At 45.8% G+C, this 22,087-nt stretch overlaps 1 protein-coding gene across 1 annotated transcript in view; it reads left to right on the forward strand.

The window, feature by feature from the left end:
- The window catches only part of LOC135388067 (uncharacterized), a 107,976-nt gene that overhangs the window by 12,326 nt on the left and 73,563 nt on the right, over positions 1-22,087 (forward strand). The window contains exon 2 of the mRNA XM_064617368.1: positions 2,462-3,941. Within this exon, the coding sequence (XP_064473438.1) occupies positions 3,879-3,941 (63 nt within the window). The 5' untranslated portion in view covers positions 2,462-3,878. The remainder of the gene's footprint in view (positions 1-2,461; positions 3,942-22,087) is intronic.

A 22,087-nucleotide genomic window follows, 5' to 3' on the forward strand; every position in this document is an offset into this window, starting at 1 on the left:
AAATCATTTAAGACGGAACCTCCATGAAGTTCTGAGGATATATGCATCATCCGTGTGCCCCACATCCTGAGTGTATGCCATGCATAGACGATAGGTTCCGCAAGCACCTACAATGCAAAACATATAAATCAGAAAATGAAATCATAAATATGACCAGGGTGTTAATGAATTTTAAGCGACAACCGCGGAAGTCAGTTAGCCGCAAATACGCCAAAGCTTCTTCTTTTTTTTTTTTTTTTTTTTTGCTTTTTTCTGTGCTTGTCGTAGCCAGGAACCAGTTCTGCCGCAGCGGGACTCTCGGTAATTGACTTTGATCGAGCACAAGCTAGATGGAGGGCCAGAAATGAAATATGTAAAGAATCAAACTGCCAAAGTCATTCGCTATGGGGGTAAACCTTACAGATCCAAATAATACAGTGTTACAACGTTGCTACACGTAATACTGCGGTGACTTCGTCGAGGTGAAAGAAACCAGGAACTTCGACCAGGACCTTTAAGTGTAGTCTTGGGGGCCCGATGCTGAACCTCCACATAACGAGCGTTCTTATTATTTTTATTTTTTTTTTAAGTTGGCGAAACCTCACGCGGAGGTACTCGAAAAGCGTATATTCGCTCTGAGATCGAACGGTGGCGGCACCCTGCGGAGAAACGATGAACTACCGTAGTGTGGACGCGTCGTCTGCTTTTACACGTTCATTCCTCGTTCACTGCAGTTGGTGGAGCATTAGGGAACCGAACAGTATCGTACCATCGCGGCACAAGTGATCTTCCGGTGAATATACACAAGAATTACGGAAAAGAACCACCAACTCCGAACATCGGCCCGCGTGTTATCCACAGTATAGAAAGGTGATAGTATCGCCCCCTATAGGTCGATCTCGCAGCGAATTGGAAGACTGGGGTTCTATAAATAAATGTTGTCAGATGGGGGCTGGAATCGAACTTCTTGATTACCGATCAAGCACGCTAGAAGCGATACCGCACTATCTGGCATTTTGCCGTAATTGTTATGTTGCGGACGGCTGCCATACTTCGATCCTTCAGTGTTCCTAGGAACCTTGAAGCCTGTGTTGTGTCTCTTTGTGTTCCTTGCATAATAATGGTCACTTTCCATCGTGTTGCAATTTGCCTTCGCGCGAGATGATGATGACAGGAGAGAGAGAGAGAGAGAAAGAAAAAAAAGAGAGATCGTGACGAATCGCGGAGAATTGATTGCGCATCACGAAACAACGAAAAGTTGAGCATCGGGCAGTCCTGTACGACTCTTGAGTGCCGTACTCAAAATAGTGGGTTTTAAATACCTTTATTAGTATGTCATTGTCTTATTCAGCACTTTTCCCGAATGGTATTTGTACTCTATTTCAAATACTTTTTTTATTCACTATTGTCTACTCAACACTTTGATTACTTTTTGTCTGCCTGTTTGCCTTCGTACCATATTCAGTTTGACAACTTTTTTCTACGGCCGTTTCCATTCCCCATTTGGCTTCCTTGTGGAATCATCGTTCTGGTACTGTGTTACGACCTCAAACTTGACTTTAACAAATAAAAAGAAGAAGGCTGATTGAACAACATTGTGAAATGCATCTCTTACTGGGAACCATAAACGCCAATACTTCAATTAGAAGCAGAAAAAAATACACACCAGAAAACATAGTCATTTCTAAGATGAATCCCTGGTGGACCGTGTCTTGGAATACGGCCGAACGGTCGCGGGGAAGTATTGCTTATGCAGTACTGCTCCTGGAGAGATTTTCCCCAATCTCTTTGATTACCAATACTCAAGTATCTTGAATACTTTTGAAGTATTTACTCTACCCAATATTACTTTATTGTCCAAGTATTTCTACTGTATCCTAAGCACATTCTCTCTTCACGCATCGAGCCCCTGGTGAGCACTGGTCGCATTACTTATAAGGAACTATGGCGACGCTGGCTCCTGGGACCTGGAAGTTTACTGCCGCTAACCGTTAACATCCTCAAGACAGACATACAACGCACAGGATACAACCGTACCACAAGAGATGCTTGCGGTAATTATGTAGCTGGCCCACTGCTTGAGGTAATTATTGCAAAACTCTAGCTCCCATTTTGTTTTCGGCTCCTAGAACTTGTTGACGGCCTAGCGCTTTGTCGTGCGGTTGTACCCTGCGAGTTTGCTTCGAAGACTTTAGAGCTTTTAAATATATGACGTTCCTAAGTGACCAAGAACCCCAGAAGAGGGTTTTATTGAGGCAGAATATCACTCCGTGTGCAGCTATGACCGGTATTCAACATTATTTAGCGACGTGTACAGAGTCAGTGCAGCGGTAATAAAGGTGATGCGATTTTCTGTATCGAGAACTGTGACACATTCTCTCTTACATGCTCAATTGTGATGGCGAGTCATGTAAGCTTTATTGTGTAAACCAGGCATTGACACGGCGCGTCCTGACTCTTTCTCCCCTTCTGGTGCTTGCAGCGATCTCCGGCTGGATGCTACGCGTTGGCCCTTGGGGCAGGCAACATTCCACGCTACGCTGGGCTGCTACCCTCCCTGCAGGAGGAGCCGCAAAAAGTGACCCGGCAACCCTCCCCGAATTGAGAAACGCACTTAATGTCTGCTTTCGATATCCACTACTACTGGTCCTCCTCCCCCTCCGAGCCACTGCGCCAGCGCCACCTGCGTGAGTGATTGCAAGCTCATGTTTGGGTCAGCAGATCCAAAGGGAGAAAGCGGTCTCACCCGCGGGTCTCTTCACAATGTCTGAGTGGGTGGAACATCAACGACGATGGAGTTCTGCGCTTTGAGAGGCGTCACAGTGCGGTGTGCAAGGTCTCCTCTAGCAGGCGGTTGTTCCTTGGACGGTAGAAAAGAGACAGCGACAGAGAGTGCGAGATGTCATCGGAAGCAGCACAGATTTGGAAGTGCTGTGCTGTGAGAAGTGCTTCGGCGCGAGTTGTAGAGGTGCAACACTTATCGGTGTGACCTCTTCCCTTGTCGACACACACACAACCTTTTCATGGGTGAGAGTCTCAGCCTCGTATATGCCTAAATCTCAATGATATGTGGTTCTAAGAGACGACCAGCAACTGCTTGAGGGGCATAGTTGTACCTGAAGCATATCACTGCCATAATAAAGTGCTAACAAGATTTATTCATGGAGTGTTGTGAGGAAGTCGTCTCATACGCGATGTAATGAGTTGTCAAACGCCTGCTAAATGCATGTTAGATGAGGCACGTGTTTGTAATGCGCCAAGGCCAAATCCGCTTTTGGGTGCTTCCAGGTCGTAAGACATCCACCAGTGAAGTGATCTTTCCTGAGGAAATACTGGATGTGCTGCGATGTTGAGCCTTACAATCGTTGAATCACAGATCAGAAGTTGTCTTTATACTGCCTAGCAGCCATGCAATGTCAGCTGCATTTTGCGGATGAGCCTTCAAGACGAGAAGCCGTTTCGTCTCCACGTAAGGACATCGACGTTCAGTACTGTGACACTGAACTTAGAGATCCAGGACGATGCTTGCAACTTCACTGTGCCTAGAGAGGCCCGGAATTAAAGGATAAAGTCAAAATCCCACAAGAGAGAAAGAGAGAGGCGGAGAGAGAGAAAAAAGTCCTTCGAAGAAGACGGTAGAGTAAATCCTGCGGTGCCCTCGACACGCCTTGACAGTGCCCAAAAGACAACAAGTGCTCTTTTCCAATACTGAGCCGTCGGAGTGTTTCCCTGCGGCTCACCCGACGAAACGAGAGCATTTCAGTGTCCTTCCTCACATTGCCACCAAGCCGGTGGGATGCCCCCGAGCATGAGTGTCAGTTCATCACTGCCTTTGGACTGGAGTGAGTTGTGAGAGTGCTCTGCTAGTGGATTACTGGTCCAGCTCCATCACCGGAACAATGGCCTCCGCCAAGAATCCTCCCAAGATGGATGACTTGCTTCAGAAGCTCCGTAGGAGTATTGTAAGTACTGCGCTATTTCCTTTTTTGAGTTCACACATGTCGGTGTTCTCCATAACCGCAAAGATAAGAGGTGTCCGATAGTTTAGTTACGTACTCTGAGAGGGGAACATACAGACGGACCAACACTACGCAAGCCTCAAGCTGCCTGGGAACATGAACAGTTCCTTGTGAGCTGCGGCATGGAACTCATATTTTAGGATTTTGTGCGAGTGACTCTATCAGTGTGTGTATTTGTAGTGTGTATCTTTGCATTAGTGTGTATCTGTTTCTCTGCATGTTCTAGTGATATTTATTCACTTGCACCTAGTGTACTAACACACTAATTGTTGGGGATGGGGAATGTACTTTGTTTGTTTTTGGTTGTTTGTAGGTTGTTGTTTTGTTTTGGGAGTAGCAGAACTAGTCAGGAGACAAGTTCAATTTCTCCCTGGTTTTCTTTTAAATAATCAATCAATCAATCAATCATGAACAGTATGGCAATCTGTCCTTTTCTGTCTGGCTTCTTCGATGACTGCCATATATGTACTTCAACTACCTATGGAAGTAAGCTTCATTACATAGGAAAACATCCGTGTGTGTCGATCTGTACATTGTCATCCAGTTGGGGGGGGGGGGGATCTATGTTTATTATAGGGATGTGCCAACAGAATCCGCGAATCCTCATAGGCAGGGATTCGAGATTCAGGAACACGAATCCCAGTCCCCAAAATGGCGAATCGAATCTTTCGAATCCATCGACCGCGTCTCTTCGTCTCTTTTTCAAATTGGCGCCTCTGGAGTCCGTCGAAAGCCTCATTGACCGACTGGGTGTCTTCTTGTTTCTTTCTTTACATTGCTCTGGACTGAAAGAGTTCAGGCGGGAACTGTCACTTTACAAGTTTAAAAGTAATATGGTTTTGATTTTGAGTGTTGCTTTAACTTTGTGGAAATAATTTGGACTCGAGAATTTATGTGTTTCTTGTAGTCGATGATTATGTATATGATATTATGATGACAGTATTTATGACTTTTTTTTTCGTTAAACAAATGTATCATATTCTGCTTCAAAACACTTTTCAGTTTTTTCTTGGCTTTTTAAACTCTTTTAAAACAATAACGATGAATGGGAGAAATTTCGCGACATGAGATGTCGCCAGCTACCCCAAGGCACAATGGGCAGGATGAGATGTGTCCTGATGATGAGGTGATGAAAGACGCTGAATATAGGGCGGCTCTTTTTAAAGAAAGGATTAGAAAGACTCGAGAGAGAGAGAGACATTGGATTCGAGATTCGTAAGATTCGTTTCCATTCCGTTTCAAAGCGTCGAGTTTTGTGTAGTTTCCCTTTCTTTTCTTAATAACGCGTCCTGGAGTAGCCAGTCCCAAGTGGCTCGAGACTAACACCTCAATTTTTTTTCTTTTAAAAATCAATCAATCAATCATCGTAAGATTCGTCGATTCGCAGAACCTTCCTTTAATTGGGATTCGGATTCGCAAAATTCTGGATTCGTCCCATCTCTATATAGCTTATTATAAGAAGAAGAAGAAAATGAGGGAGAGGTTAGCTTGCGCTACAGCGGCTTGCTATTCCCAGCAAAGAAAGGGGGAAAAAAGAAAGAAAAGAAGAAAAAGAGATACAAACAAACAAAAAAGGAAAACATGCCGGCAGCAGGGGATCAAGCAAATAAATCTTATTACATGGACAGAGAAAGGGCATTGGGGTAACTGAACTCGCTGCTCCCAATGTGAGAGTGCTTTATTGGACATGTGTCCTGCATCAGCTTCACAGGTGAAAGTGTTGAGCGCTTATCTACATGAGCATGGAAGGCACTCTATAGACCATGGAGATGGAACTCGAGGCTGTCGGTTGCCTCATTGTCGACTGGATCTCCGTAAATACTCGGAGCCATCAGCAAGCGCGCATCGAGCAATAGCAAATATTGTTCACATAAATAAATCTCCAAGTTTGGATCCGTTGGTGCCAGTTAGTTTCCGGTGGCCCTGTACCTGTATAGCAAACATTAATGTTAAGTGCAGCTAGTTAACTACAGGCGACTTTTTGTCTTTTGTTTAGATAACGTGAAGTATACGGACTTCAAGAAAGCGCTCGGCATGTGTACATGAGTGTACGCTAAACACGCACGACATCAGCTTCTGTACGCGAACTACTCTCGTTCAGAATTTGTTTTCCTCTACACGCATACAATCGTGTGTGTAGACAGATTTGCGTGATATATCTTTGAGAAGCACTGCGACGTCAACGGCTCAATTAAAGCATCAAAATGAAAACCACAAACGCCCACCCATACAAACGCTCCAGAAGCCAGTGACGCCCAAACACAAGTATTCCATTGCCGCATTCTACAGCACCTCCTCCAATAATGTTCCCACACTTACGCATAAAAAGAAGAAAGAAAGAAAGAGAGAGAGAGAGAGCTAACAGCAGCAGTAGGAGCAGCAGCAGACCTTGCCTTAATTACAGCCCACACCAGCAACATCACCCTTGCCAGGTCTTCATCCGATTTATGTACGGGGGACTCTAACTACCCCTCACCATGAATCATTCTCTAGGCCAATAAACAGAGCCTGGATGCATATTTCGATGGTCGACGCTCAGGGCGGCTATAACGTGGTCCCCACTCGTCCCTTTAAGTGCAGCGTCATAAATCAAGATCGGCCCAGTGGTACAGCCTTCGGAAGCCCCGAGCACCGTTTTGGTTAAGTTGCGTTATTTTTTTGCCTAACCATTCCAGACACATGCAACGGGCGTGCATATATTTAAGGGTTAAGTTCGTTAAGCAGTCGTCGGCTTAATGAACGCGTTGGTTTTAAAGATGCCATACATTTTTTTTTTTTTTTTTTTTGCAATGGTTGAGGTTGTTTCGTGTCAGGGCAAAGGAAAGCCGCAGGTCGTGGCGCCGAAGGACAGCAGACGACACCCAATGAGCGTCGTCTGCTGTATGTCGTCATCTGCTGCGAATTTCCAGTTGTCGCAGATCCCTCTGGAGGACGGTCTCACCACCTCTTCGAACGCCAGGTAGATACGGAATGTTGAATGCCTCCCTTTCCCCCTTCGCCACGTGTGCATACAAAGTCGGGACGTCGTCTGCATGCTTGGGTGTTGTGACTTTGGTGCTTTGTTTAGGTGGTTGGCGCTTCGTTTGTTTAGGCTATTTTGCGCTAGGTAGCGCTGCACTGCGCGCGAGGACACGATTGACGTCTGCAAGTATCGCACACGGACATAACCACGGAACCTATGACGCCTGAAAAAGGTTGACGATACCAGACGGGCTCTGGTACACGGTATATGGGCCTGTTGCTCTGGGCCAGGTGGCGCGAGTGAGCAGCAACATCAGCGCCCCAAATCATGCAACACTCCCCAGTTTAGCAGACGACGCGGCACTTTCAAGTACACAGTTTCGAGTTGTTCGCGCTTTTCAAGAAGCACCGCTTTTTCTGTTGATTTCCTACAGGTTTTGTAGCTTCCTTGGCATCATACCGTTTGACACACCATGCAAAACCCGCTGATGGAACTCCTTACTGTTGTGATCCGCGGCCGTTTGGGCCCGAAATGGCGCTGTGCAAACTTCACTGCAACAGCCCTATAATACGGAACTCGACGTAACCCAACAGATGAATGTTGCAAGAACACTTACAAAGGTCCTTCAATTCGCACGCGGAAGCCGTGTTCCCGACAAATCATTCTGATCACCTTCTTACGATAATCATCATTTGTAAATATATAACAGAAGCACGCTTTCCGGCATGTATCGCAATGATAATAACGCAATCACGCGGCCTCCCCTCTCACCCCCCCCCACTCAAAAAAAAGAAAACAGAACGAAACGCACCATAGTGTGTTGTCATCGCGGTGACCACTTTCACCCAAGTGGTGATTACTTCATGATAACCACTTCCTAGAGCGCACACAAGATATCTTTAATATGCATCGTCTACATAATCCTTCCGCTTCCGTAAGATAAATGGGACACGGCAGCACCCAAGATGAAATTGCAATTGAACGCACCCTCAATGATATCCCTGGCGTTTGTGATAAGCTTAAGTCAACTGATACGATAATTGATACGTTCACCAACGATATGAATGGCTAATGGATGCCCGACGTCGTGTCTTCCCATTTCGCCCAATCCTTTCTTGCCGATTATCTCCCCATCCCTTGGCATGTCCGCCGACTTCGAACTACACGGAGTCCCATTTCGCCTAATGTATGCGGCAACAGTCCCGTTTCGCCTAGTTTCGCCTAGCTTCGCCTACGGATCCGTGTCACGTGAAGAAAGAAGGCGGTTCTTTTGCCACACAGCCAAAACCAACAGGAGTGACGAGAGGACACGCTATGTCACGTGAAAAAGTTCATTGCTACGAGTTGCATGGAGAAGACAAGTTATGTTACTGTAAAGGAAAGGGAATGCATTGGGAGCCATGCAACACTGTACACACCACAGAAGAACATGAACTTAAACGAGACCAGTCGTTCAGGCTTCAGTTGTCCAAGTTGAAAGTTGTCACAATACTGTGTGTGAAAAGTCGCAGAGACAGAAAACGATGAATCGGCTGCCCTCAGAGCTCGTGATAATGTATCCACGATGCGTCGGCCGCTGGATTTTCAAACGATGTTGCCCAAGTAATTCCTGCACAGGATTGGATTGGATTGGATAGGAAAGAAAAATATGGAGAAGTTAGTCCTAGAGTCACTAAATTAGTAGACTGGCTACTCCAAAACGCGATTGTGGGTAAAACAATAGTGCTAGAAAAAAGAAAATAAAGAAACAGGAAAGAGGCAGAGTAGGTCAAGCAGAAGAAAGCATAAAGGGAAAAGGGGGAAAGGAAAAGGGGAAATGTTAGGCACCGAGAAACACTCACTGGTTCATGATGTCAGGAAACAGACTCGTTCTAGTTGCTTTATTTGAGAGAGAGAGAGAGAGAGAAATACATGATGACGATGATATGGGGATGACTTCCGCTCATTGAGCAGAATGCTACCCCATTGCTATTGGGGGAAAATGAGAGGATGGTGATGAGGATGATGCTGACGACGCTGACAGGGTTTTAGAGAGAGTCGATCAGGCCGGTAGTTTGCAGGAATTTGATGAAGGGTCGTAAGACGGACATCTGCTTTCGTGTGTCCCATGGTCCCAAAATGAGTCTGAGGCCAAGGCTTTATTTGATTTGCTATAGTTGCTTTAGAAAATTGCCTACACATAAATTACCGCGCCGAGTTCAATGAAAAGCGACGAGTAATGAGAAAAGGGAGCAACTCTTCCGATCCTGGGAGACTAAAATAAACCGATGTAAAAGAAAAAGAACAAGAAGGAAAAAGAAGTTACAAGATGCTTCCCTTATTTTGAAAAAAAAAAAAAAAAAACTTGCGACGCCATTCGAAGTACTACAGGTAATATTTTTAGACGCCACACTTGCAGAAAAATGTAATTCTCTGGGTTACACGCAAAACCCGTGTGCGTGCTAGCGATTTTATAGAGTAGCAGCAGGTCCCATTCCAGATCCAGATCCTTTTTGTCTTTTGAGTAGCAAGCCGGCTCTTTGCCTGGCTAACCTTTGCTTCTATTTTTTTTAATAATAATCATATCCCCCCATTCTGTAGGGGACTCAATCACTCTTTTAATATTCAACATTCATCCATCAATTCATTCATGTATCACCGAAAACGATTCATCCGATAACAATCGACTCGTATTTCATTATTAGTGATCAGCAGAGCCGCAGCGATGGGGGGGGGGGGGGGTGCGAGAGTGGCAGCCCTCGCGAGAGAGGTGCCGAACGGCAGGCCCTGGCAGGTTGGTTGGACAGGATAAAGCGGGAACGAAGAAAATTTTGAATTTACGATCTCGGCAGTGCAAATTTGCAAATTTGCCTCGCTACGGCTCTGGTGATCAGAAATGGGTATTTGTGACTTCTGCTCACTCATCTCCATGCTCAGCTCCTTGTTTGCTCACCCAAGCTCACTCACTCCTTGGTCAGCTCACCATTCGCCGCATATAGAGCACGAGTGAGCATGAAAACGCATGCTCATGAGTGGGCTTTGTTGAGGAGTGACGTTGCATCACACCATGACTTCGAAATGTGAAGGGTCCTTGCTTAGGGGCTACGTAAGACTGTCGACTGATGAGCACATTAACTTCATGCAGACGTCAATCACTATCGGGGCGGTAACTGTACGTAACATCCGCTTGCCGACCGTCCCGTTTCGCCAAACACCCCTCCCGTCGCCTTAGTCCGGTAACTTGGATTAGGTGAAATGTGAATATGCGAAATGGAACGTAACCCCCGAGGTAAGTGTAGATATTTAGTGTCCAGCCCCACCCAATCCAATCCAATCCAATCCAACCTAGTCCACAGATGAGGCATTATCTCATTTTTTTACGCGCGTTCACTAGAGTCACTAAATAAGGGTCGCTGTAGTCTTTAACATTCCTCTATCTCATTTCTTCAGAATATGAACTACTTCACTCGGTTCAGTTTCTTCCATGAAACGAAGACGCAGTCTTCAAATCCACCGCCAAAAACCAAGCTGAAAAGAAAAACAAAGAGAGAGAGAGAGAGAGAAAGAGAGCTCGGTGAAACGCAAACTGTCGGGGGGGTATTGAACCCTCGTATATGCCAGTCCGTTGTTACCGCCGTAACTACCAACCAGGAGTGGGGGTGTAAACACATTCCGGATGTAACAACGTTCTCCGCAGACAACAACACCGTGTTATTAACACCGAAATAACGAACCAACCTGCGGAGCCAAAAGCGAATGTCTCGGGAGAAAAAAGAAACACGCGTACACCGCGGGACGCGCCGGACATTCCTGAATCACATGAAGGCTGCGCAAAGCACGACGTATTCTGGAGGAAGAAGTGTTGTTGCGAAGGAAGCAAAATAATGAAGAGAAAGAGCGGTAGCCCATCCCTTGCGACGAAACCGAGCAAAGTAGTAATTTACTACTAAGAAGCCACTGCATGCACAGGGGAGGAACGCCCCTTCCATGCAAGGGGTCAGCCGGAGATGATGGCCTTGAGGAGATGAGAGGACCCACATTTTTATTCTTACACAGCACAAATCTACGGTGGGCCTCTTGATTGTCATCTAGTAAGGGGACGATCTTAGTGGTTCAAGGTTTCGTTCATAGGGGGAGATTGCGGTATTTTAGTCTGTTTGTATGCGTGTCACATGATTCGACATGATTGTGTGATCTGTAATGAAAGTTGACATCGAACACTTCGCTATTTTGCTGGTCGTTGTCGCGTCTGTCAACATCATCGACGTCCCTGGGTGATTATTGGCGTCCCTGGGTGGGCAGATTATTGAACCACAAGGCAATTCCGCACACCAGAACTGTGTATGTATGAGGGGGGAGAGGGGGATATGTTTAATGCTGATAAAAAAAAAAGGAAACAGAACAGAAGGGAAAGGTTAGCCATGATGTAGGCTTGCTATTCCCAAAAGCAAACAAACAAACAGACAGCAGATAGACGCAAAAAATCGGGCAAAAAAAAGCAGATAGAAGATAAAATCGGCAGAGACACAGAAAATTATGAAGAAATAGACAGAAAGAGACAGCTCCTTCACTAATCGTTGTGCAGAAAGTCATATAGGACGTATCAGAAAGGTGCCCGAGAGTTTAGATTCCCGGAGGAATCGCGTCAGCGTACCAACTGGACTCTGCGGTAAGTTATGACATTTCTAACAGCCACAAGTCTATTGGACGAGTCTAAAAGCCTTTGTCCTGCTACATTCGCGTGCGTGTCACGCTAACTCATCAAATCAAACATGAACTGGGACAGGGTCCCACAGCCAAAGCTGGGGAGCACATAACATTATCATTCATCTGAGGGAAGGTACAACGGGTAGGAACACTTTATCACAATTAACATGAACAAGACTTTCGTGCAGAGCCTGCACGTATACATGATGAAGTGCAGGCTCTGCACGGAAGTCTTGTTCATGTTAATTGTAATAAAGTGTTCTTACCGGTTCACCTTCCCTCAGTGCAATCACAGTTAATAGGACTCTTTCGCTGCTTTTTACTTTGTATTGTATAATTATCATTCATCGTTTAATTGAAAATGGTGACGATGTACTGCTCGTATCGTATTTACATACTGAACTTCACTCCACGCGGCGCCTCAGTTAAGCTACGGAACTATTTGTGCAGGGAACGACACTGCATGAGGACCGACCTGGTCCTCAAGTGCGCATCATTTTGAGTTATATGGATTTTAACATTTCCTCGGCCAGCGCTACCTACGACCGGGTCTCCGGAGACGTCAAGAAACGGAGAACTCTTGCTCGACAAGTGACCAGTAATTCAATCAGCGGTTGCTTCGTCTAGCTGAAGCCCATTACGGACCAATCCAAGGCAATGATGGGTGAAAGATTGCTGCAGCATTTGCATGATTGTTAGCTCAGTTATTTTATTTTTATTTTTATTTATTTTTTTACGGCACGCCGACAGGTGGCGTGGACGATTGTCGTCGATGTAATAATGTGTTAGTTTTAGGCTAGGTGGCGCAAGTTCCAAAGGGAAAAGCCACAGTAGGCTTCATTTTTGGCTGGCACATTTTTTTGTTTCCTCTATATCTTGTGGAAAGTAGCCGTTACTTTGAGCGAAAGCTCGTGCCGCTATATGATACATGAACCCGCAACCCAACCGCTGTTTCCTTGCTCTTCCTTCCTTCCTTCCTTTCTCCTTCCTTTTTTTTATTAGCACTAAACATATCCTGAAACCGCTGTTACTTGTATGCAGAATGAGCAAAGCACGTGTTGCTGTCTGAAAGTAGCTGAATTGCTAACTCTTTAACCTCATAATACGTAAACAAACCAACAACAACAACAACAACAAAAAAAGAAAAAAAAAACAGAGAAAGAAAAGAAAACGCCACCGTCCTTCCTCCTGCACTCTGCGAAACAATAAAGAAGATCCACCGTATAGCACATTACAGATCTCAGCAGGTAACAAAGGAAATGTGTTTGCTCCCCTGTAGGAGTAACGGCAACTCCCCCTTTTCTTACTGAGGCCCGATCGAAGCATCGAAGCACCGCAGCAGGCCGCCTCATTAGGCACCGCAAGCAAATATTACATTACAGTGATGATTACACATATAGCACTCAGCAACGGAACTCTCCTGTGTACAAGAGACCTCGTCATTAGCATCGGCGTAGAACGATGCACGGCTCTCTCTCTCTCTGTGTACATACTCTGCTGGGCAGACGATAGCCGATACGGTGCAGTGGCGCCTTTTGAAGTGCACCGCAGCAGCGAAATCGATGAATAACAGGGGAAAGTACAAGGCTGGGAGGAAAACGCAGCAGGAGGGAGCCTCATCAAGCTATGTTCCCTCAGTGTGTCTCTCTCTGGACGATGTGCGCATGAAAGTTTGCCTTCGCCTTGGGTGGTCGACAAGGGAGGGAATGATTGTAAGATTTCGTGTGCCGATACTTTGGTCGTTTAGTTGAAGCATATAGCGGAAGAGAAGTTGCGACAGGATTGTGCGCCCAAAGTGAAACTAATGTAATCTCTACGTAAAGAGTCGTAACGCAGAAAACATATATTGTGCTCCCAGCGGCAAGCATATAGACGTGAACGGATTTGGGAGGGGGGGGGGGGAGTGAAAAGGAGTGGGAGGCTGAGGTTATATATAGTCACGATCTGGGTTGATATCAGGAGGAACTCTGCTGATATGAAGACTGTCGGAAAACACGGGGTTTTACCCCTCTCCAAAAAAACAAACCTCAGATTCACAAGCGGACGGATCCTACCGCTGGATTTAGGGTATAACCTTGTAGCTACCGCAAGGGCAGTTATATATGAAAGGTTACCTTCAAAATTAGTTAAGCTGCTTTGCTAGATTTAAAAAAAAGGAAGACATATAGGTGAAGTTGAGTTTTTCCCACTGCAGGAACAGTTAGAAAGGGCGAGGGCCGGGCGTATCCCTTTTGCGCGGGTTCCCGTATATAGGAGGCAGCGACAGGATAGGACATGAAATGGTTTTCCTGCGTTCACTCTGAGTTCGTACTACATGCATACTGTTACTGTTTTGAACGATGCTAGATGTAGATGATGGTACATGTATCCACACAACAACAACAATCACGTGAATGACGATTGAATGAAGTACATGTATCCGTACGTGCTTGTACGTATGTATTTATAAGTATTCCACGCAGAAAAAAAAAGTAATTAAGTGGCAGGTACAGTAACTCCGCACAGACAGTAACTTCTTAAGTTACCGTTACTTGTGAAGTTACCGTAAGTTACCGTAACTATACTTTACCTCGATCCAGGGACGGTAGGTTGAAGCAAAAGCGTCAGGTCGGAAGGAGACAGTATAGTGAACCCTCGTTATTATGACCATGGTCGTTCCCGAAAATTTTGGTCGTAATGCGGAATTGTCATATTAACGGGGGAGATTTGCAGAGGTTTCACTGCATTGTTCCCCAGGAGTATGGTAGTAAAACGCGTATGTCAGGTTATCGGGGGTCATATTAACGAGGGTTCACTGTATATAGAAGAACAGCCTCTGTTTGAAATTACAATTGTCAGTTTGCTAAGGCCTTTTTAAATCCTTCCCACAGGTATACTGTGGGAAGAACTGTACTGGACTCGCCTGATGACATAGCACGCTGAGATGTTTGCTGGTAAAGAACAAGTTCAGTGCGATATCTTAGCGGATTCAACCCTGTTCTCGATTAGGTTATTTTGCGAGAGCATCCTTCGAACAGACACAAGATATCACGTTTATGCAAATTCACGTCACCGAGCAATACAAGTGTTACATTTTGAACCGTCTATATATTCGGCTACTCTATAACTGGTTAGGCGTTAATAGAATAATCAGCTACTTAACCACTCGTTATAGGCGTCTGCCAAGCCCGTCCGACAATGTGACGTGATTCATCTTATTCTGTTCTTTCTCTGTCTTAAGATTAATTGGAACTAACCGCAACGTTGATGAAGACCGAGCGATTTGCTTATGAGTTCATTCTGAAAACGTGTTGGCCGACTTGGCCGACGAACTTGGCCGACAAATTTTTTGGTAGGTTATTTCGAGGACGACTCATCGGAAAGGTCGGATCGCGAACGACTATAGATAGTCTCCGGAGTTTTCCCCATAATCCCGGAGAGTCCCATAGACATTGAAACACAGTTTGGTCCACATGTTTGGTGTAACCGGTGTGGTGTATACGTACTCTTCTATCGTGTGCAAATCTCGTGCAAAACCATGTCATGGGTGCATGTGTCGCGCATGTCTATACAGGCACACTTTGGCATCATGTGCACTTTGGCATCATGTGCACTTTGGCACTTTGGCATCGGATGTGCACAGGCTAGAGGAATGGAACGTCGTATTTCCTAAACTCATTTTAACAAGGTTTGTCTTGACCTTTCTGGATACCATAGGACTTCTATCCTTATTGTGGAAGGGCTCATTATTTCATTCCCCATTCATTTCATTTCTCATTATTTTATCCCTATTTAGCATCGTTCATCACCTCATCATCAGGACACATCACATCCTGCCCCATTGTGCCTTGGGGTAGTGGGCCGCACCTTAAGTGGCGAATTTCCCCATACATTATCATTAACTTATTTGTTGTTGTTGTTCATTCCCCGCATCACCACTAGCAATGGGGTAGAGTATCGCCTCTAGCGATGGAACTCCCCAGTCGTCATTTTGTAATAAAGTTCTTGTTGCATAATGTAAAAACCCCGAGACTATAGGGAACACGAAGGGACACTGGCACAACACGAAGTCTCAAACACAGCTGAAAATTTTACTTCGCATACAAGAAATATATACAATATTTATTGTGTTCCCTAGTCTCGGGGTTTCTACATTATGCATCATCTTCACCAGCTCGCTTGCTTCCTAGCCATTTTTTCATTGTCAAGTTCTTGTTGTTCGCCTTCATCACGACAACAAACCATGACATCATCATGCATCATTTGATTTTTGTTGTTCGTCTTCAACTAGCGATTGCTAGAAATAGCTTCATCTCAGTCGATATACGTGAGCAAAAGGTGCATTCGCTGGAATAAAATTGGAAGCTTCAGATCATGATCATCATCATGGTGACGGCGTGATGATGATACGAAGAAAAAAATATGGAAGCCAAAACTTGAGCGTGCTCAAACCTCGGCCGATGTCCCTCAGACCTGCGTGGCTGACCTCAAAGAATGTCGCCAAGACATAACCTCACCGTGGCGTAGACGTTGAAAACCCGTCGCATATAGGGGTGTCCACCTGCGGTTATTTCGGACGGACGTCCCGTGTGACCGGAAGCCGTAGGTGGGGAGATATTTTCACGATGATCATCCTGCATAAGAACAAGGACATTACCTGTCATACTCGAGACACGCAGGCGATGCAGCTCTAAATTAAAGAAAGAAAAGAGGGCGCTGTGCGTAGGCCATCGCTCCATCATCGAGACGAATGACACCAGATACCTGTGTCATTTTCATGAACCGGCTTCCTTCAGCAGCACCTGCTATTCGGCTGCCTCAAAAGGAGTAAGCCCACCGTGTTTAATGATGCATTGGCGCTCTAGAAAAATATACAGATATATAACTTGATTCGTTTAAGGAAGGCATGATAAAGTGACCGTCGACGTTGTTATACGTCGCCGAATATGTGGTTCTGAGAATACGTAATTCAGTGGTGCCTCTTTTTTGGTTAAATTGTTAAATTTTTATTTCGTTTAAGAGTATATACGCGGAACAGCTTCATGCACGTATATCTCCTGAAATAACGAAGTTGAAATTATCAGTAAGGTCCTATACGATGTATCAATGCTTATCGAGTCACACGTCACATTGCGCTTTGGAGCGGACTTTAGCCCCTGATAACGATATTATAAGCTGTCATTATTAAACCTATAGGTACGCCGTCCTTATGCGACATAGCCTGTCATGTCTCTGATAATCCTGCACTGAAGTATAGTTGGAGCGGTTCGACAAGAGATAGGAGAAACCGCCGTCGTCAGAATGTAATGTGATCACATGCGATATAAACTATAGAGAAGCCCCAGCCGGTGTTCGCTTTCCGCGGACTAACTAATACCTGTTCCTCTCTGAGGCCGACCTCGAACTTAACCGACCACTTCTTCTGATACGCGTGCGCCGAAAGTCAAAAGAAGAGACTGAAATCTTGGCGTGACCGCGAAGGCCGGGCCTCCTTTGATTCCGGGTCAAAGTGACTGAAAAGCTGCATATCGGGTGGAAGAAGTTGCAAGCGGTCCACGTCAAAACGGACAGGCCCTCCTGATGCCATCTTGAAGGGAGTCTGCCGTCAAAGCAGAAGAACGGGAACGCCAGGTCACTTGCTCGCGAGCGTGAGTTCACCACGCGAGGAATGCAGTGCACGCGTATAATAGGGACTATCTGGGATACACGCATATAGGGGTTGTCCCAAAAGGTTGCCAGATTTTTTTTTGTGTGTGTGTGTGTACTTTCACCACGTAATGAGTACCAGTGTTGCAAGCGCTGCAAATCGCGCCTATACGTTAGTTTGCGATATAAGCAATATCCCATTAGGTCCGTCCTTGTGGCCAAAGACAATGTTCGATTGAAGTATTTTTGGCCGGCGTTAGCCTGAACTGTGACGTTGAGCCACTCGTGATGTCAAGCTTGAAACGTGAAAATATTACTTACGTTTTGTAACCCAGGCGTACGCGCATATATATGTTGCTCAGAGCAATGCTCCAACACGAGCTGTTCGCCCAAGAGGACGAGTTCTTGCGCAGATGGCGAGAAGGGTACTGACTTTGAGGCTATTCCTCAAGTACTGTACTCCGTAGCTTTGTCAGTGCTAAAAGAAAGAGGAGCGTCGAGGACAGTACCCGTGTGCAAAAAGCACTACCTAATCTACAGAGTACGGCACCGAGAAATAGCCTCAACGTTCGTGCAAGCGAAGCGTGATCCAGTTGTGCGAGGCATGGAACTGTATAAGCATCACCAGTTCACCTCCATGAATTTCATCCGGTTCATTCCCATCTCATCTTTCATGTGTGAATACTATACGCCGCAATGACGGTCTATAACGATTGTATGGTGGGAAGTGGGTATACGAGAGCCAGTCTTAGCGCGTCTAGACGTTTAATAAATGCCCCTATACGACAAAAATAATACAGTGTCAGATGACGTCACATGACTAGATCTGACTGTAATGTAAATAGATTTCCCGGTGAACGTCACTTGCTATGCGCCCGTGTCCCTAACGACTCTATTTAATCTATTTACATTACAGTCAGATCTAGTCATGTGACGTCATCTGACACTGTATTGTTTTTGTCGTATAGGGACATTTATTAAACGTCTAGACGCGCTAAGACTGGCTCTCGTATATCCACTTCCTACCATACAATCGTTATAGACCGTCACTAACACCAACGCGCCTGCAAAAGGTCGTGACGTCCAGCGTTATAATAAGTCTATATAGCCCTGTCATTTACCACTCGTGCGGAAGGAATCCATGCTACTTGACACACAAGGATGAATTGACCGTAGGTGTCTGATGAGCTCCGAGAAAGTCCTTCGAAGACTCTCCATTGTAGACTGGCATCTATACGCTTTTTTTTCTCTCTCTCTCTCTCTAATCGCTGTTCATTCAAGGTTCATCCAAGTCCCGTGAATACTCATAAAGGATGCCTATTACTAGAGGTTCTTGATAACGGCTACATGGCAGCTGTATGTTCTTTTGAGTGGCGCAGACGGTGCCTTGTATGACAGCCGGTATTGTTTATACGTGCAAGGGACACAATTAATGCGTACTTCCATCACTTCTCACCTTGAATGCAATGCTACTGCGTTCAGGACATGTAGCTGCCTTCGACGCACTTTATTTTTTGTCGGTGTAGTCCCTGAACTCAGGTAAAGGTAACAGAAACGGTATTATACCAAAAATATAGCAGGTAACGGTAACAGCAACGGAAACAGATATCGCACAGTTAGAATACCTGAAACAGAAACGGAAACGACAATAATTTACGGTAATCATTCGGGTACAGCAGGACCCGAATTATTGCAATTCTCCACCATATCATGTAGATAAATTTATGAAATAAACCTCAATGAAGCAAACTAAAATTAACTGAAGAACTAAAACTAAAATCAACTATCAAACTGGAGCATTTAAGTAAGTAGTATACAGTAAATAGAAGAAGCATAGTTCTTATACGCTTATGGTGACCTGGAAGTTGCAAGCGTGAGTAACATTCCTGGAAACCATGTTCATATTATTTGTCCACAGAAATCATGCACCTATATGTATATTTTGAATAAACGCTGTCTCTTGTATGCATATATCCCTGGAGTCATCAAAATAGACTTCAGAAGGTAGAGAGATTAAGTTTTGTCGTGGTCTCAATGGCTTTTTCTTATATAAAAAAAAAATCATGGAAAAGAAAGAAGGAAAACAAAAAGCTGGAGGTGGAGGCGCGGTACTGAAAACCGAAACCGAAACGTAACGGAAACGAAAGCAACAATGGTAGTAACCGAAACTGAAACAGAAACAAATAAGGGCCAGTAACGGAGGTGGTAAAAAGATTCCGTTACCTTTCCCTGCCTGAAATGCAACGGTCAGCATACCATGTAGCTAACGTACTCAGCCCAACTTAAACCCTTTCCTGGACGGTCAGCATGTATGTGTAGTTGAGATACTCGGCCCATTTTGTACCCTCTCCTGTATAGGTGGTCAGCATACCTGTGCCGTAGCTAGGGCACTCATCCCATTCTGCATCCCCCCCCCTTTTTTTTTGGACGGTCAGCACAGATGTACAGCTGAGGTATTCAGGCCTTTTTATGCCCCTTTCCAGGACAGGACTTCGCATAGTCGTGATGCGGAGATCGCTTTCCTACTCTCCCCCTTTCTCTCTCCCTTCTCCTTCCTATGCGCAATGCAGAGTGCGATTATGCTAGGGACATAATGACTGCGTAGAATAGATAACAAACAAGCGCGGACATGCCCCCTCCACTTTCGGAGGTGAAGATCACGACGAACTGTCGACGCGCATTTCCGAGCTCCGTCAAAGTGCGAGGAAGTTCCCACAATTTTGTGTCACACCTGGCCGAACACGCAGAGCACCCTGGCTCGTTGTGGCAGAGCACGATGTGAGATTCACGAACGTAATGTGGCGGAGTGGGTTGACCCTCTTCCTTCAGCGGGGGCATGGGAACCCCAATTTTCCCTCCGTGTCTTGCTAAGGTTAGCATGCGGAACACGTGAACTGCGAAACAGGACCACGCATCACAGTGCCTCGTTTCCCATAATGGGTACCCCTGTGTGCCCAGCTTGCCACACCCCAGCTACGATTCCCCATATCATCGAGGACAGCGATCGGTACACGTGTAAGCGACGGGTGCTTCGACGCCAACTTGAGCTCCTTGACCACGTACCATTCAGCTTGTCCAAAGTCCTTGGCCTATGGAGCTCCCCTGCGCATGAGTGATGGGCTCTTCGCTCCCTGTTTGCGTTCGTGCAAACTACTGGTCTCCTATAGAAGAGCTCTAAACATTGTAACCTTCACTCCCCAATTCAAGTACCGGATACTGTGACAGCAGCCTATGCTCCAAATGTGGTGTCGTAGCGAACATTGAGCACGTCCTAACAGAATGTGAGCGTTACGAAACGGAGAGGCGGAAACTCTGTGCTCTGCTGAGTACTGCTAGCCGACAGACGTTCAACTTGGCTGCAATTCCTGGCCCATATGCCAGAGCCATGCGCAACACCGTCGAGGTCTTCTGACGTTCTTGGAGTTCCTCTTGTCTACCGGTTTGCTCCAGACTCTGTAGGGTCCTCCCCTGTCTCTCAATGGCCATTCATGCTTCTTTCATGTTTTTTTCTCTTCACCGTCCTTTTTTGTGACGTAGCGCAGCGCAGCCAATGGAGGTAAGCTCAGTTGTTGTACTTGCACATAACTTTAACTTCATTTTCATATCTCACATCTAATGTTTCGCGTGTAATGGGGTTGTGTACTGCTTTCCAGTGGTGAATCACCCCAGGTCATAGTCACGATTTATTTGTTGTTGTTCTAAACAGAACTTCGACCTGTCTTCGCTACGCGCTCACCATCAATTCATCCTCTCACTATTAACCTGTTTGAAGTGGGGTAGGGTCCTGTGATTACCACGGGGAAACATCCCATGTCATCATCACTTTTCCATCATTTATTGTTGTTGTTGTTGTTGTTGTTGGTAGGCGACGTCAAGATGCGTAAATGCAACATCGATTAAGCTCTACCGAAGACGCGGGTCAAGGTCTCGTAGACGGTGGGCCGACGTGGCCCTTGTGCGGTCTGTAGAGGACATGCGACTTGGTCCAGAGATAATAAGACAAGTCTCTCTTTTTTCGAGATCACCAGCTGCTGTTCTATCCACATTTACAAAGGCGCTTTATCAAGGATCATAGACTCTAATAGCGTATACGCGGGCACCACACATGACAACAACTGTGTCCACCCGAGCATATACAGAAGACGATGATCCCCCGACAGCGGCGAGCTAGCGATTCTTGGCCTTGCATGTCAGTCGGGGGTCGACTCCCGCTGCTTTCGTTGACAGGAAAGCCGATTTCTTCCCCCGCTTTTTTGGTCCGCTCAGGCCTCGCTCGCCGCTATTGTTCGTCTGCATCTACACAGCCGCTTTCTGACGAAGAAATATGGAGAAAGAGCGCAGGATCTGGTGGCGGCCTTTTGTGCGGCTCGTGTCGTCTGCTTTGCCGACGTCTTTCAGCAGGCTTCTCTTTCCTCATATCGCACAGAACATATGGTAGGAACTGCGTGCAAAAAGGGCTGAAAGAAACGCGGGAGAGTCGATAGAGCAGTCAAAGGCTCTTACTGTGGAACGAAGAGAGGAAAATTGAGATTAGAGAGGTTACGATGTTGGTTGATGGTCGGGTTGGTTCGTAAAATGTGTTTACGCTCGCCGCGGCAGTCTCGTAATCTGCTTCAGGAGCACGAGGATCATATAATGAGTGATGAAAGAAGGATGTAGAAGGAGCCGTGTAGACCGTCCTTGTGCTTTGCGAAAGTTCTGGAAGAAGAGGCAGTTGCCGCAGCAGGGTTTGTGTGGGCCAATAAAAGATTAACCACTCAAGGGAATACTTATAGCGGAAGTCCGACAGAAAATTGCTGTCAACTTTAGTATCCGA

Source organism: Ornithodoros turicata, chromosome 3 (genome assembly GCF_037126465.1).
Source record: "Ornithodoros turicata isolate Travis chromosome 3, ASM3712646v1, whole genome shotgun sequence".
NCBI classification, from domain to species: Eukaryota; Metazoa; Arthropoda; class Arachnida; order Ixodida; family Argasidae; genus Ornithodoros; species Ornithodoros turicata.